The 15,850-nt window shown below is 50.5% G+C and overlaps 1 protein-coding gene across 1 annotated transcript; it reads right to left on the bottom strand.

The window, feature by feature from the left end:
• Positions 1-2,093: 2,093 nt before the first annotated feature.
• Positions 2,094-5,833, bottom strand: LOC137815702 (proline-rich receptor-like protein kinase PERK8). The gene is made up of 2 exons (XM_068618814.1): positions 5,749-5,833; positions 2,094-2,761 (listed from the first exon to the last, which is right to left on the bottom strand). Exons 1-2 carry the CDS (start codon positions 5,831-5,833, stop codon positions 2,094-2,096), a joined length of 753 nt encoding a protein of 250 aa, XP_068474915.1.
• Between the last annotated feature and the right edge of the window lie 10,017 nt (positions 5,834-15,850).

Raw genomic sequence — 15,850 nt, forward strand, 5'->3', positions numbered from 1 at the left:
GAGATAGGCACTTTATCATAGAAATAGATCAAGGTTCTATGAACAAGAACTCACCAAAACTAGTGCCAAAACACAAACTCATATAGAAGCTCCAATTATTGTCAAATTGAACCGAACAAAAAGGCACAAAAGCTAAGCAAACTGAAATAGAAAGCTGGAAATTGAATTGTACCGAACAAAAAGCTGGAAAATGAAGAAGAAAGATGAAGAACAGCAAGGCATAAAGAAAGAACCGAAGCAACACAAATTAAGCTGAAACTGCCGAACCAAATTCAACAAGGAAAACAAGCTAAGACAAGGAAATAACAAAAGAAGAAAGGAAGGAGAAGAGAGTACTCATGAAGATGGATGTATGGTTGGATGATCACGCCACTAGAAGGATGGTTTCTCCTAGATGAGTGTGCTGCCGCCACTTGAGGACACCATGGATCCTTCAAGATAAGACTAGAGAAGAAGGCTCAAAAGCTCTCCAATGATCACTCAAAATTTGAGTATAGTTTCTTTTCTCTAAAATTCAAATCTCCAATTTACAAAGGGAGCACCTCTATTTATAGCCTAAGGTGCTGAAATGCAAGCTAAACAATTTCAAATTTCCCCCTAAACACATTCTAGAATCGGCGCCTATTTACAAGGCATGAGGAAGGTGTGACCTCTTCCTTCACTTTGGCACCTCCTATTATACTCCTACACCTATCTACTAATGCACCCCCCCCCTCCTAAAGCTCCTAACTAAAGCCTAAAAGATGCTATAACAAAAGAGGTTTCTAATGTTTCCCTCTAAGCACCTTCAACCAAAGAAATTACAAAAAGAGAAAATAAATGTCCCCTAGCTCGTAAAGCTTTGAACATGCTTCTTGTAAGCCTTTGAGGTGGGTTTTGACCTCTATGGGCGTCCTCCATTTGTGCCTCTACCTCTTCTTGATCTTGTTGATTGGCCTCCATGTCCTCTTGAGCTTGATCTCCATCATTCCCGGTGCTTGGCGTTTCTAGACACCCTGAGGACGATACGACGCTGCTGTAGCAGACCTCTCCTTAGGCGTGGGCGCCAAGCACCAAGAATTAAGGGACAGATCGCCTTGGTGTTTAAGACACTCCATGGACGATACGGCGCTGTTAGACAGGCCTCTCCATGGGCGTGGGCATTGAAGTGCGACCTTGTCCCAAGAGTTTAGACCCAGAGCAGGTCTCGACTTTTGCGTGCGCCGCACGTACAGGATCGCCCAACACAGCGAAAGAAACAGGTAAAGTACAGGTAAAGCAATTGAAGCATACAAAAATGAAGAACGAAGGCGAAGATATCAGGCAAACAGCGCTCAACGCCTCAGAAGTATGCAATCGTTATACAAAACCCATCGTTCCAACAAAGTGCAAATGTTTCAAAATATTTACAAGGTTATCAAGAACGAATAAAAAAGCACAAAAAGTAAAGGTGGCAGCTGAGAGTTGGCGGTTCAGTCATCCAATTCGAGAGGCACAACTTGTCCGTCGACGACTTGGTGGGTGGGATCGCAATTTGAAACATTGATCCCCGGGTTCTCGCAGGCGGCTTGGGCCAAAGCCTCCTTGAATCCCTCCTCGAAGGTGCCGGCCATGTCGTCGATGAGTTCCTTCCTGACCTTCTCCAACTCCTCGATGGTAGAGTCCCCAGAGGCCACCTGCTTCTCCAGAGCCTCCTTCTCAACCCGGAGCCTGTTGACCTCAGTTTGTAGCTTGTCATGGTCAACCTGGAGAAGGCCCAATGCCTTGGCCTTGGTAGCCATTTCCTCCTCCATCCTCTCCAGTCTCTCCGCCTGCCCATAGCACTGATCCTCCAAGTCCTTCTTAAGCTCTTCGGAAGCCTCGGCCATGTCTTGGAGATGCGTTACTTGAACTTGGAGAGACACCTCCCGGACGTAGAAATCAGCCTGAATCTCCATCGCCTCATCCAGTTGCCTGTCAGCCTCCTCTTTGGCCTCTTGGGCCAACTTCAGAGAGGCTTGATAGGCCTCATTTTGGCGTCCCAAAGCTTCCTTCTCCTCCTTCAGAGCGGCCACTTCTTCTTTCAGGGCCTGGAGGGCTTGTGTGTTTGAAGCAGCATTTCTAGCTTGGGCACGCTAATCAAGGGCCACGGCCAAGAAGGCTCCCAAATAATAGGGCATTCCTTGTCTCCTGTCGGAGCCTTCTGGCATCAACCCTCCGTTGAAGCCCCTCATCAGATGCATGATTGGAGGAGGAATGGCAATAAGCTCTGGGGCAGCGGAAACGGAGGCAGGAACAGCAGAGACCTCTACTGGTGGTGGAGGTGGAGCAGACTCGGCCCCATCGCCTTTTTCCTCTTGGACTATTGTGGGTTGGGGAGAGGTGGCGCTACGGGAATTGTCCCTGAAGGACTCCCCTCCCTGTGGGGATGCTGCTGGTAGGATGGGAACCCTAGCAGCTTTTCTCCTCTTGAAGACTACCCCACCGCCGGAGTCTTCGTCATCGGAGAGGACCTCCAGCACCCTCTTCCCTTTGTCAAGGGGGGTTGGAGCAGGTGATGAGGCCACAGCCAATGGGACTGCGGCGATGGGTGGAGGTGAATTAGGTGTTTGAAGTGTTTGGGGGCTACGTGGAGGTGGTGAAGATGGGCCTAGTGGAGTTTCGGTGGAGGTTGGTGTTGGTGAGGGCGAGGATAGTGGGAGGTTTGGGTCAGCAGTGGGGGTGGTGGAGGCGCCAGCCTTGGGGGCACGAGCCTTCAATGCTTTCGCCAGGACCATCCTCTTAGATGAATCCATCACTGATCCTGCATTCAGACAAACCAAAGAACAGAAGTTAAAGCCACCCCAAGCCAAGCACAAGGCGTCAGTTACACACAAAGCACAGAATGCCAATCCCACCACCAACGTAGTTATACAAATCCATAAGGCACGCAGGTAAATGAAATATAAAGAGTACAAACGAACACTTAGCAACGAGGGAAACAGGTGGAGAAGGCCAGCAATGTAAGCATGATGCAACAAAGCACAGATGAGAAAGGAAGAACAAAAAAGGCAACAAGGAACGAGCCTCCCTACCAAAATAGGTGGACAGGGTGTGCGCATTGTACTCACACGCTATGAGCTTCAGCGTGTCAAAAACGATCCTCAGGCCAGCCAAGGCCTCACATACCCCCCTATCAGCGGAGGACAGCTCATCCAGGGTCTTAGGCTTGAGCAGCTTGGGATGCTCTGTCCAGTATAGGGGAAAGCCATCCAAGGCTGTGGGGTCCTGTTTGGCGCAGCACACCCTAAAGAATTTCCCTTTCTAGCCCTTGTATGAGTTCTGGAAGAGGGAGAGGATGATCCTGCCGGCGACCCCGGAAAAGCTCACCCAGAGGCTTTTCCCTTGTTTCTTCACCTCGAAGAAATGAAGAAAGACGTCCACAGAAGGGGGAACGCCCAGATAGCCGCAGAGAATTTGAAAGGCCCGGACGAAGGCCCAACTATTAGGGTGTAGCTGGGCGGGGGTCGTGTTGATCTCCGTGAGGAGTTCCCTCTCGAAGGGTGTAAATGGAAGGCGCACACCAACGCGTTTGAATACTGTTTGGTACATGAAGAAAAAGGGGGCCCTACTCTTGGGCCTATCATCCACACAAACGGGTTCCCCGGGTGTGCCGTGGCGGACGGAGATGTGGGCATCGTGGGTGCGACAGAAGGCGTTGAAGTTGTATAAATGAGGGTCACCCCCGATGGTTCTCCACATCCTCGATGGTTGTCAAGGTGGTGCATTCGTTTAAGAGATCGTCAGAGGCCCATTTATAGAGGGCCTTGTAGTTGATCTTGGGGGGAGAACTGCACTTCGTTTTCGAGCGCACCATGATGCGATTAAATAGCTGAAGAAAGAAGAAAGGAAAGGGGTTTTAACAAGCGATGCCAAGGCAGAAAGGGGAAGAGAAACCCTAGAAAACGCCACCCACGCGAAGAAACCCAGAAAAGGGAGAAGAGAGCGTAGAAGCACGATGAGAGAAACAAATGTAGAAATACAGAAGCACAGACGGTCCCAGGTAGTTATATCGGAGAACATAAATCAAGAGAAAGAGCCATGGAGGTAGAAAAATTATACCTTTGAACGTGTGGAGCACTTGGCAGAGGGAGCAGCGATCGCTAGAACTTCAGAGAAAGAGAGATGAACAGTAACGCACAATGCGAAAGAGTGAATAGAACAATGTTTGAGGCGCGGGATTTCGAAGTCTTAAACGTTACGCTTGGAACCCAAGAGACGCTAATTTGGGACCGTGCGATTGAGCCACGTGTCGAGGGATTAAGTATCAACGTGAAGCGCAAGAGGCGCCAAACCGTGACCGTGTGATTAGGCCACGTGTCAAGAGATTGAGAGTATAACTCGAAGCGTCGTTTTTCCCGCTCAGAGAAAGTTACATCTCCAATACAGAAAAGGTCACATCAGCAGTACGGAGAGTGTCACATCAGCGGTACGAAGGATGTCACGTCAGCTGACTAGAGAATGACACGTTACTGGGGTGCCACGTGTACGATGGGGGCAAAGCCTTAGTCTTTTCGCTAAAAACGAGTAATCAGCTCGAGACTGGGGGGCTTGTGTACCGTCCCGTACCCGGGCGTTGACAAAGTCAAGGTCAAAGTCAGCGTCAAGGTCAAAGTCAACATAAGGCGTCGCCTAGGTGAGGCGACGCCAAGTGCAAGCATCACCAAGGCGAGGCGTCGCCAAGAGGAAGCGTCGCCCAGATAAGACGTTGCCTAGAGAAGGCGTCGCCAAGGTAGGGCGTCGCCAAGGTAAAATGTCACCAGAGCAAGGCATCCACAGTGTTGCTCCCCGATACCCATGGGTAGGAAACACCATGGAGGGAGTGACTCCATGGGAAGGCCTCAAACCCCGATAACCCGGGGTAGCAATAAAGGGAAGAGAAAGGTGGCTTCAAGGCCATAGTACTAGCGCCAATGGAGAGCAATCTGACTCGCGAAGTGCCCATGTCACCCCAGAGAGGCCCCTGGGATAGATACGACTCATGAGGAGGGTCACGCCCAGGGTAGCCAGGTGCAGGGTACGAGAGGAAGGTAGATACGCTCTCAAAGCGAGTGACTAGATGTTTGGGGGCATGAGCTGGCACCCAAAAAGTCACCCCTTGCGCCAGATGCACTCCAAGGAAGGAGGAATCACACGACGAAATACCCCTAAGTTGGGTCGCGGTGCTGTGAGGCCCTCCATGTGTAATAGTAGCCAAGTCATAACAGAAACATCAATTTGTCAGGTATAAGGTAATTAAAGCTATTTAAATTAAAGTTTACGTTTCGAGCGTTTAAGGTACTTTAAATGCTTCGAGCGGTTTAAACGTCTTAAAGGCGCTGAACGTTTCACAACCTTAAATGCGTTTTAAGACGCTTTAAATGCGAGAATCGTTTAAATAGAACCTTGAATGTTGGAAATGGGGTTTGAACTTTTGGCAAATTTTCCCAGAATACACTCTAGTTGCTTGCTCGAGTGTTGAGGCTACGCACAAGGGACTAGAGAAAGGTTGTTTGCCAGAAGGAGAAAAGATACACAATACACAGATTCGTTTACCACCTTCAGAGTGCCATTCACGGTGCTCCGATACGGAGGTGCAGAGTTTTTGGTGTTTCTTGCTAGCTAACTTGAGCGTCGGAGTGCAAACGGCCGCTAGGGCGCCCTTTGGTCCTTCTTTGCAGGTATCCACAGGTAGCCAGAGGGAAGGTGTCCCTAGCTGACGAGCAAGGTTGCGCACAAAGACGTCCCAGGTCAACCGGCTGGAACAAGCACCTTCCTTTTCAAATTTTGGAATAAAAGGGTCATTTTCAATTGCATCCCAAATCCCTTTATCAAGAGATTCAACAAGGATTTTCATTCTAACCTTCCAAAACTGATAGTTCAAACTACAAAACAAAGGTGGCCTGTTAATTGAGGCGCCCTCCCCAAAAGGTAGTTTTTCAGCCATAGAAAAAAAAAAGATTTAGGATCGAAAACTTGAGAAGCTACAAGAACTTAGCTCTGATACCAATTGTTAGAATATATGGCCTTAAACAAGAGGGGGGTGAATTGTTTATAAGAGATTTTTGAAAACTTTTGAAGGTTTAATGAAACTCAGTGAAGAAATCCGGAAGAGGAATCAAGTTAGCCAAGAACACAATTTGTTTAAAGTGAAACACAGAAAAACAATCGGTTGTTTATACCAGTTAAAACTTAAACAACTTAAAAACAGAATTTAAAGGAGTTCAGAGAAAGAGAAATGCACACAAGCAGTTTATACTAGTTCACTCTTACAACAAGAGCTACATCCACTTCCCAGAAACCACTGGGTAATCCACTAAGCAATCAAACAATATTACAAACACCACACACCAAAGTAGTGACCTTGAACCCTTCAAGAAACACACTACCTTTGGCAAACCACACCAAGAGTATTGATCTTGAACACCTCAAGAACACACAACAATCCTTGGCAATACAACAATAGAAATACAGAAGATTGAGAAAGGATTACACCTGATCAAAGTTCAACTGAAAAGAATACAATTGCAATCCTATTTCACTCTCTCTTGAAAATCCAAAGCTTGATGTGAATCTTGAAAAGTTGATATGTCCAACTGAATTTCTCAAAACTCTTTCTTACCCGTCAAAAACATATAACAAACTATTTATATTTTCCAAAGATTGGTGAAAACATTTAATGAAGGAGCACATTCAATTAGAAATCATTTAAGATAGATTCACCATTCAAAACTGAATTCTGTTAGGATTTTCAAAGAAACAATCGGTTGAAACCACGAAACAACCCATTGATTTCGTTTGACAGTTAAGTCAACCAAGTCAAACAACTTTCAACCTTTTTCAAATCCTCTAAGAGCAAAACCGGTTGATTCGACAAAACAACAGGTTGTTTTTCACTTAGTTGGAAAAACATTTCATTTCAAAAATGTTTCAGTTCACATCAGTTTTAGATTCAACAAAAGAGTGGATCACACTTTATTCTACCCAGATCCCACCCACACACAGCAGCAACACCAGCCTTTCATTAAACATCTTGGATTTGGATTCTTCAAAGCTCTTTATCACTCTTGATCAACAAAGGTCACACACAAGATTTTCATGGATGGAGTGGACTCACACTTTGAGTTTCACATTGAGTAAAAATGAGAAAGTTAGTAACATATAAAAAAAATCACAAATCCTTTACCTTAAGGTTTTGGGTTGAAGATTGATCTTGCAGGTGACTTGATCGTTTAAGGTCTCGCCACATCAAACTCCGTCTTCCGCAAGTACGTTCCAGCCAGCTCCGAGCGAACCTGCGAAAACACCACAAACGGCGCCTCTAGCGGCCGATTGCACTCTGACGCTAAAAGTCAACAAAACAAGACCACCAAAGAACTGTATACTCAGAATCTCAGTGAGACTTGTGCACTCTGTGATTCTCCCTTTTCTCTCTCTGTAAAACTAGTCACTTGCCAGTATCAAAACGTACCTTCGCAATGAGCGTGGAATGCCTTTATATACCCTACCGCGCGCCTAAGTTATTCGCGTACGAAGTAACTTAGGGTGTTTCTTTCATTGGGTGTCTCGTGCAGCCTCAGCGTGAGTACCAGGTGCGACTTGGACAAGCGCGCATACCAGGCATTACCTATCGCGTGAACGATCACCTCTGTTCTGTCCCATGCATGTCATAGGCCAAGAATGGTTCAATCACCGACTGACTGCTAGCTCCCTTAGTCCACTCTCACGCATGGTACCGCAAAACGCATAACCTTTCTGATCTCTGATACTCTGCGTCACGAGGCTCGCATGCAACGCTCCCGCCGGGAATCCCCTCTCGTTCCTGGCTCAACTGTGTGTGACACGACGACAGATCAGCCTCGTGGCTCATCTAGACGACGATCGCGCATCCCCTCTGATCACTGATCTCCGCCTGACCGCTAATCTCCGCCTAATCACCCTCTTCAAGACACATCAGCTTCCCTGGCCCACATGTCCCGCTAAGAACGGCCCACGTGGCCATCAGTCGCTGACGTCACTCTAAACCGATGACCGACCGGATCACAAGCCCCCCAGTCTCGAGCTGCGTACTTGTTCTCAGCGAAGAGACTAAGTGCTCGTTCTCGGTGGCCACGTGACAAGTGACGCCACGTCACGTGCCACATCACGTGTGGTGCTTTAAATGACGTTACGCTTTCCTTCCTTAATCTTACGACACGTGTGCGCATCAATGGCTAGCGTGAAACGTCGTTTGCAGTTCCCTTATTCAAAAACTTACGCGCCTCTACTATTTCATTATCTTCCGCAACACGTTTCTCTGCAACTCTCGAACCTTCCTTCTGCGATTCATCTTCTCCATTCCCAGGCTACCAGAAACCGTTCGCGATCGCAAAAAGGTACTCCCTTTCTTCATCTATGGCATATTTGAAAACCTTCTACCAATTGCATTGCTCAAAAACTGCATTGTGCATACACCATGGGTCGTTTTTTCCTTTTCTGCACTGTACCAAGACCTCTTCTGGTTTTCCTGTGTTTCGCTTCTTCTTCCTCTTCATCGTTTTCATTCCTCTACCCCCTTCGAACCATAGCATTTTGCTCCCTTCGTCTTTTTCTTGTTTTTCATTGATTCCTCACCTTTTTCTTTCTTTCTCCATTGTAGCTACTAACAATGGCTCGCACAAAAACCACCGCGCGCCTTGCCTCATCTTCTGGTGCACAGCCTTCCGCCAGTGCACCTTCATCACCCTCGACGACTGCAACTCCCTCGGCGAGTACGCAACCCAGGGCGACGCTTCCTCCACAAGGCTACGCACAGGCGTACTAGTGGGCATCCCTCCATTTGCTTGCCGAAACATCTAACCAGCTTCCCGCCGATCATCTCGCCACTTTGCTTAAGGGCGTTGCGGATGAGCCTTCTTGCGCTATCGACAGGGAGGACGACCGAAACTTGGGTGTGTGCATTCCCCCCCGAGACATGCCCATATGCGTAGATGATAGGGCCACCAATGGGGTGCCCTGCACCTTCATCTACTCAGCCATCTTCAAAAGGTTGCGCCTCCGCCTTCCCTTTACCTTCTTCGAGAAGGAACTGCTCACTGAGCTAAACGTCGCCCCTTGCCAACTCCATCCGAACGCTTGGGGCTTCATCCAGGCGTTCGAAATCTTATGCAACCATTTTGGGCACCCTCCATCGACGACGTCTTCCTCTACTTCTTTGAGGCCAAGAACCCGGGTGATAGGTCGTGGGTCAGCTTAAACGGCATGACAGGGAGGGTGATCTTGGGTTTGTACCAGCAGTCCTTCAAGGATGGGAAGGGCAGATTCTACATGATCACCTCTAACGAGCACAGCCCCGCCCTTCTCGAGGGCTTTCCCCTCTACTGGGTCCCTAAAGTGGAGTTTAGGAAACCCCGAGGCTTGGAGGTCATGGCCCCATACGAGCGCGAGCTGTGCGGCCTCCTCTAGCTTGGGCGCCAAATTTGGCTCTTCCACCCTTATCAAGCACGAGTTCGATGCTGAAAAGCTCGAAAAATATATTGGTTTGTCTCCTCTTCCTCCCTTTTACCTGCCACTTCTATGGGCATGCGACCTCGCGCTTGTCCAACATACCCCTTATACATGCATTTGCTAACTATCTTTCTGCTTTCTTGAGCCTTTGCATGCTAACCCTTTTCCATGTTGGACTGATGCAGAGATGACTTCTGATAAGGAAAGACGACAGAGGCTACTCGCTCTAGCCAGGAGTCGACGAGCCGCCGAGGCGTCTTCTGAAGTGGAGGCGATCGCCGAGCCCATTCCCGCTTCCCCCATCTCGGTCGCGCCAGCTGAAGGGCGTGAGACCAGGGGTGACAAGAAGAGAAAACGGTTGGTGAAGGCTCCCACCACCGTTATATCTATCGAAGAGGAAAGCTCTGGGTCCCCCCTAGTCCAACGAAGAAAGAAGGGAGTTGAGAGCCTTGAGGGAGATGCTAATCCGATCCCTCAAGCACAGGCCTCCCCTGAGCGCCCTCCTTCACCAGCCCCCCTTCCCTCCCCGCCCCCAGCAAAGTCACCCCCACCGACTCAAGCAACGGGGAGGGAACTCCTCGCCCCCTACCATCACCGTGCCCTCAAGACTCTTCCACCACAACCGAGGGTGGTGGCGAGAGTTCTTTCCGAGCAGCGGGTTCCACTTCTGAGGGGCTTACCAGGGTTCTCCGACTGACTAAACAACTGATCCAGAATCGCGAGTTAGTCCAGTGGAGTGCCAGCGAGGTGGACCTCCAGTTAGCTCGTCAGATAGTGCTCTCTCTGGAATTCTCCAAGCAACATCGCCGCCTTGAAAAGCTGGAGGGTAAGGTGCAGGAGCTGCTCAGCCAACAGGAGTCGCTTCAAAGTGACTATGAGGCTTTGCAAGACACCAACGGCATGCTGAAGGACATGTTGGAGGAGACCAAACTGGCGCGCGCCCAGCAAGTCCAAGAGACTATCAAAACTGAAATGCTGATGGGGGATGCTGTTGCCGCCCTTGATTTCGAACTGCTGGAGACCACTGGTAAGGCCCTCCAACTTGAGGCTGAGAACGCCTACATGCGCCAACAGAATGCGAATTTGGCGGAGGCTCTTGCTGCGAGCGATCAGAGGCTCAAAGAAGCCGAGTCGGCCATCGCCACCCTGACCACCGAGAAGGTCGTGCTCGAGATCGACAAAGCTGGGTTCGAGGCGGAGAAGGCTAAGCTTTGGGAAAAGGCGGCTGATACTTTCGCTGAGGGTTTTGACTTTGCCCTCGAGCAACTCAAGTGTGCTTTTCCAGAGGTCGACCGCTCCCAGCTATCTATAGAATTTGAGGTGGTGGACGGCAAGGTCGTTCGTCCCTGATCATCTACAGCTTTCGCTTTTTCTTTTCTTTGTATAACTTTTTGAACATAAGAACTTTTTACTGCATATATTTAGTGCCTTCTTTCTTCTTACTGTCGTGTATCTCTTTCATCTCTCGCTATGCATGTTTATCGTTGCTAACTTATTCGGACTTAGCGCGAACCTCTCTCGCACTTTCTATTTCTGTCCTTGACCGCTCCTAACAACGCTCGATGATCATTCTTAGCGTGGCTTTGCCTGCTTCGGTCTATCGCATAAGAACTTGCCTAAAACTTCTTAAACAATGCTATATCCGCCGATGACCAACCAGGGTACCATAACCAACCATCAACTAGTCATCGCGCCTCTGCCTTTATCCTTATACCTTTCTAGATTTCGTGTCGCTCCAGCGTTAAGTGCATAGAGGACTCCCACGCCGATCCCATAACCAACCATCAACTAGTCATCGCGCCTCTGCCCTTATCCTTATACCTTTCTAGATTTCGTGTCGCTCCAGCGCTAAGTGCATAGAGGACTCCCACGTCGATCGGTTTAGGGTGATGCCCTGTCTGGAGGAAGAGTGTTTCTCGACAACCACTCTTGCCTGCCCCGAGGCAATCGACCCTTAGAACCTCGGGTGGTGCTCCCACCTTCTCACTCCTGGGGTGAGAAGGGGTTTGACTAAGAGTTCTATTGAGCCAATATTGACGCTATGTCCCTTGGGCAAAGGCCTTTCTCGAATCCTTCCTTTCCCTTTTTGGGTCCACTAGCGCCCCTGGCATTTCGAACCTTAGCTGCCTGCACTCACACCTGGGGTGAGGAGGACTTTGAACCGGTTGCCCACGCTCGCGCCTGGGGCGAGGGAGGCCTAACCGATCACCTGTGCTCGCGCCTGGGGCGAGGAGGATTTTAGCTTTAAAACTTTGCAAACTTTTATACTGATAACCTCTTTTTATTTCTGGGGAAAGGGTGCCCCCTTGAACTTGTTCAAATTGTTTGTACTAGCGCGAAAGCGCGGCTACTCTACAATTTTTAACTAAAATAAAGTTTTAAGTGCGTGGCGTTCCACGTTCTGGGGATCGCCCCTCCATCCAAGGTCTCCAGCCGATAAGCGCCGTTCTCCAACGTCTCCACTATTCTGAACGGGACGGTCCACTTGGGGGACAACTTGTTTTCTATCTCGTGCTGATGCGCTTTCCTCATCACCAGATTCCCCTCCTGGAACTGCCTCAGCCTCACCTTGGAGTTGTGCCTTCGTTCCACCCTTCTCTTCACAACTTCAGCACTGACTCTGGCTTCTTCTCGTACCTCGTCCAAAAGGTCTAAGTTCACCTTTCTCTCCTCGTTGGACTTCTCGGCCACGAAATTCAGAAATCTTGGTGAATTTTCTTGTATCTCCACAGGGATCATAGCGTCTAACCCATAGACCAAGCTGAAAGGTGAACTTCTTCCGCCCACGTTGCCTTGGCCTTGTCTAGCCTTCTCTTCAGCCCTCTGAGCAGTACTCGGTTGGCCGACTCCACCTGCCCGTTCGTTTAAGGGTGTTCTACCGAGGCGAACACCTGCTGTATCCCCACCTCCTCGCACAGGTTCCTCAGTTGGTGCCTCGTAAACTGGGTGCCATTGTCAGAAACCAAACGCTTGGGCACTCCGAAACGGCACACGACATTTTTCCACACAAACTGCTGAACCTTGTGAGCGGTGATCTGTGCGACCGGCTCCGCCTCCACCCACTTCGTGAAATATTCGATGGCGACGATCAGAAACTTCATCTGCCTGATCGCCAGGGGAAATGGTCCCAAGATGTCGATTCCCCAAGTTTGGAACGGCCAGGGGCTATGAATCGACCTCAGCTCTTCAGGGGGCGCCTTGTGCCAGTCTGCGTGTTGCTGGCACTGCTTGCAACGCTGAGCATAGCCCACACAATCTTCCCTCAGCGTTGGCCAGTAGTACCCCGCATGGAGAACTCTACCCGCCAAGGCGCGACTGCCGACGTGGCTCCCACATATTCCCTCGTGGAGCTCTGACATAATCCTCGTGCACTGCTCCCCGTGCACGCACACTAACACCGGATGGGTGAACCCGAACCTGAAGAGATCCCCATCGATGAGAGTGAATTTGCTCGAGCTTTTCTTTATCCTCTTTGCCTCCGTTGGCTCCAGCGGGAGCACCCCATCCGCCAAATACCGCTGGTACGGCGTTATCCACGTGTCAGCCCTTCCAGCGGCGTCAACTTCCATCACCCCGTCGGATGTTATCGGTCGCGCTCTCACTCTCGGCGCTCTCATTCTCGGCGCTCTCAAGGTTTCTTGAGTGAGAGACCGATGACCGATCGCTACACGCTCATACGACTTGCACACCTGCAGCACCTGGTTTTCCGTTACGAACGTGCGAGGCACCTTCAACGTCTCCTGAATGACGGTCCTCTGCCTTCCCACTTTGCCCGAGCTGGCTAGCTTGGCGAGCAAGTCGGCTCTGGCATTTTGTTCTCTCGACACGTGGATTAACTCAAACTCTGCAAAGGACACCTTCAAGGTGTGCACAAACTCCAGGTATGCCGGCATCTGTGGGTCTTTGGCCTGGAACTCTCCTGTTACCTGCCCGGTGACCAACAGAGAATCGGTTTTGGCCATTAATCTTCTCGCTCCCATATCTCTTGCCAACAACATACCGGCGATCAGGGCCTCGTACTCCGCCTGGTTGTTGCTGGCTTTGAAGGCGAAACGCAGAGACTGCTCGATCAGCACTCTGTTTGGACCTTCCAGGATAACCCCCGCGCCACTCCCCTGTTGGTTGGAGGATCCATCCACCGACAAGACCCATCGGAAAACCGAGTCCTCCGATGGCGCAGCGCCCGACGACAACTGGACGATGAAGTCCGCAAAGACCTACCCCTTGATCGGTCCTCGAGGCTCATATCTGATATCGAACTCAGATAGCTCTACGGCCCATTTCACCATTCTCCCGGCTACATTTGGCTTCTTCAGCACCTTCTGGATGGGGAGATTAGTCATCACTACGACCGTGAAGCTGTGAAAGTAGTGGCGTAGCCTCCTCGCCGAGAACACCACCGCTAGGGCTGCCTTCTCCAGGGCCTGATACCTTACTTCAGGACCTTGCAGCACCTTACTTACAAAATAAATAGGTCTCTGGGCCTGGTCTTGCTCTTGGACCAGAACTGAACTGACCGCCCTCTCCGTTACAGCAAAGTACAAACGAAGAGGAGCGCCCACCCGTGGCTTGCACAGCACTGGCGGGCTTGCCAAATATTCCTTAAGCTTAACGAATGCTTCCTCACATTCTTCAGTCCAAACGAACCTGCTATTCCGCTTGAGACATTGGAAGTAAGGATGGCCCTTCTCCCCTCCAGCAGACATGAATCGCGACAATGCTGCTAGCCGACCGGTGAGTTGTTGCACCTCCTTCACCGATGTTGGGCTCCTCATTGCCATGATCGCCGCACATTTCTCGGGATTCGCCTCGATTCCCCGCCCTGTTAAGAGGAAACCTAGAAACTTCCCCGCTTCCACGCCAAAAATACATTTCTCTGGGTTGAGCTTCAACCCGTACTTGGCGATTGTTGTAAATAATTCCTCCAGATCAGTGACATGTTGCTCCTTCCCCCGTGAGGTCACCACCATGTCATCGACGTAAGCCTGCACGTTCCTCCCCAGCATCGGCGAGAGCACCCTATCCATCAACCTCTGATAGGTGGCTCCCGCATTCTTCAACCCGAACGGCATTACCTTATAACAGTAACAAGACCGCTCGGTCATGAACGCGGTCTTGCACTCGTCCAATGGGTGCATCCTGATCTGGTTGTAGCCCGAAAATGCATCCAAGAAACTCATAAGCTGGCATCCTGACGCGTTATCCACCAGGGCGTCAATGTTGGGCAGGTGATAGGAGTCCTTGGGGCATGCCTTGTTGAGGTCGGTGAAATCCACGCACATCCTCCACTTGCCGTTTGACTTCCTCACCAGCACTACATTGGCCAGCCATTCTGGGTACTGGATTTCTCTGATATTCCCCGCAGCCAAGAGTTTGTGGGTTTCCTCGTGGATCACCTGCCTCCTTTTCTCATTGAACTTCCTCCTCCTTTGGCGCACCGGTCGGACCTGAGGGTCCATCGCCAGGAGATGGCAGAGGAAGTCCGGGTCAATGCCTGGCATGTCTGAGGCTGACCATGCGAACGCATCCATGTTCTTCTCAATCACCCCGGAGATCTGCCGTCGCGCGTCCTCGCTGAGCGGTCCACCCAGCTTGAACTTTTTTCCCCCGATCTCCGTCTCCACCCACCCCTCAGTCGGGTGGGGTCTTTTTTCACTGGCGATGACCACCCTCGTGATCCCAGACTCGCGAGGTGCGATAGCGCTTTCTACCTTAGCTTTATCTTGGGCATTTCCCGAGCCCCCGAGCACCGCTTCCTCCATCTCCACGTCGCCCTGCGTGCCCCTTACCAACGTTGCGACCTCCGCTCGCCTCTCGTCCCCTCCCAGCGGCGGCGTCGAGGTAACATGGCACACATTTCTCCGCTGCTTTAGGCTGTTCTCGTAGCAGCGTCGGGCTTCCTTTTGGTCTGATTTAATGGTGATCACCACCCCCTCCATCGATGGCAGCTTTAGCTTCATGTGCCTCGTCGATGGTACGGCCCTCAACCTGTTGAGCGTCTGCCTTCCCAACAGTATGTTGTAAGCGGATGGAGCATTGACCACCAAGTACTTGATTTTCTCGGTGCGGGCCACGGCACCATCCGTGAAAGTAGTCCTCAGCTCTACGTAGCCTCGCACCTCCACCTAGTCCCCTGCGAAGCCATACAAGCACCCCGGGTACGGCTTCAGATGGTCAGGAGACAACTGCAGCTTGCTGAACGTCGGCCAGAACATTACGTCTGCCGAGCTTCCTTGGTCCACTAGGACCGTGTGCACCCTCCTCCCTGCCGTGACGAGGGAGATAACTATTGGATCATTGTCATGGGGCACAACGTCCTGGAGATCTGCCTTTGTGAAAACAATGTCAACGTTAGGGGAGTGATCTTCCTCCACCGAATCGACTGCCA

The sequence above is a fragment of the Phaseolus vulgaris genome, chromosome 1, assembly GCF_000499845.2.
Source record: "Phaseolus vulgaris cultivar G19833 chromosome 1, P. vulgaris v2.0, whole genome shotgun sequence".
NCBI classification, from domain to species: domain Eukaryota; kingdom Viridiplantae; phylum Streptophyta; class Magnoliopsida; order Fabales; family Fabaceae; genus Phaseolus; species Phaseolus vulgaris.

What these genes read in the sequence shown, in the direction of transcription:
- LOC137815702 (XM_068618814.1), bottom strand. Translation starts at nt 5,833, where the DNA reads ATGAAAATCCTTGTTGAATCTCTTGATAAAGGGATTTGGGATGCAATT. An exon ending in TCCAAAATTTGAAAAGGAAG is followed by an intron (nt 2,762 to 5,748) that starts GTGCTTGTTCCA and finishes GTCTGAATGCAG; the next exon opens with GATCAGTGATGGATTCATCT.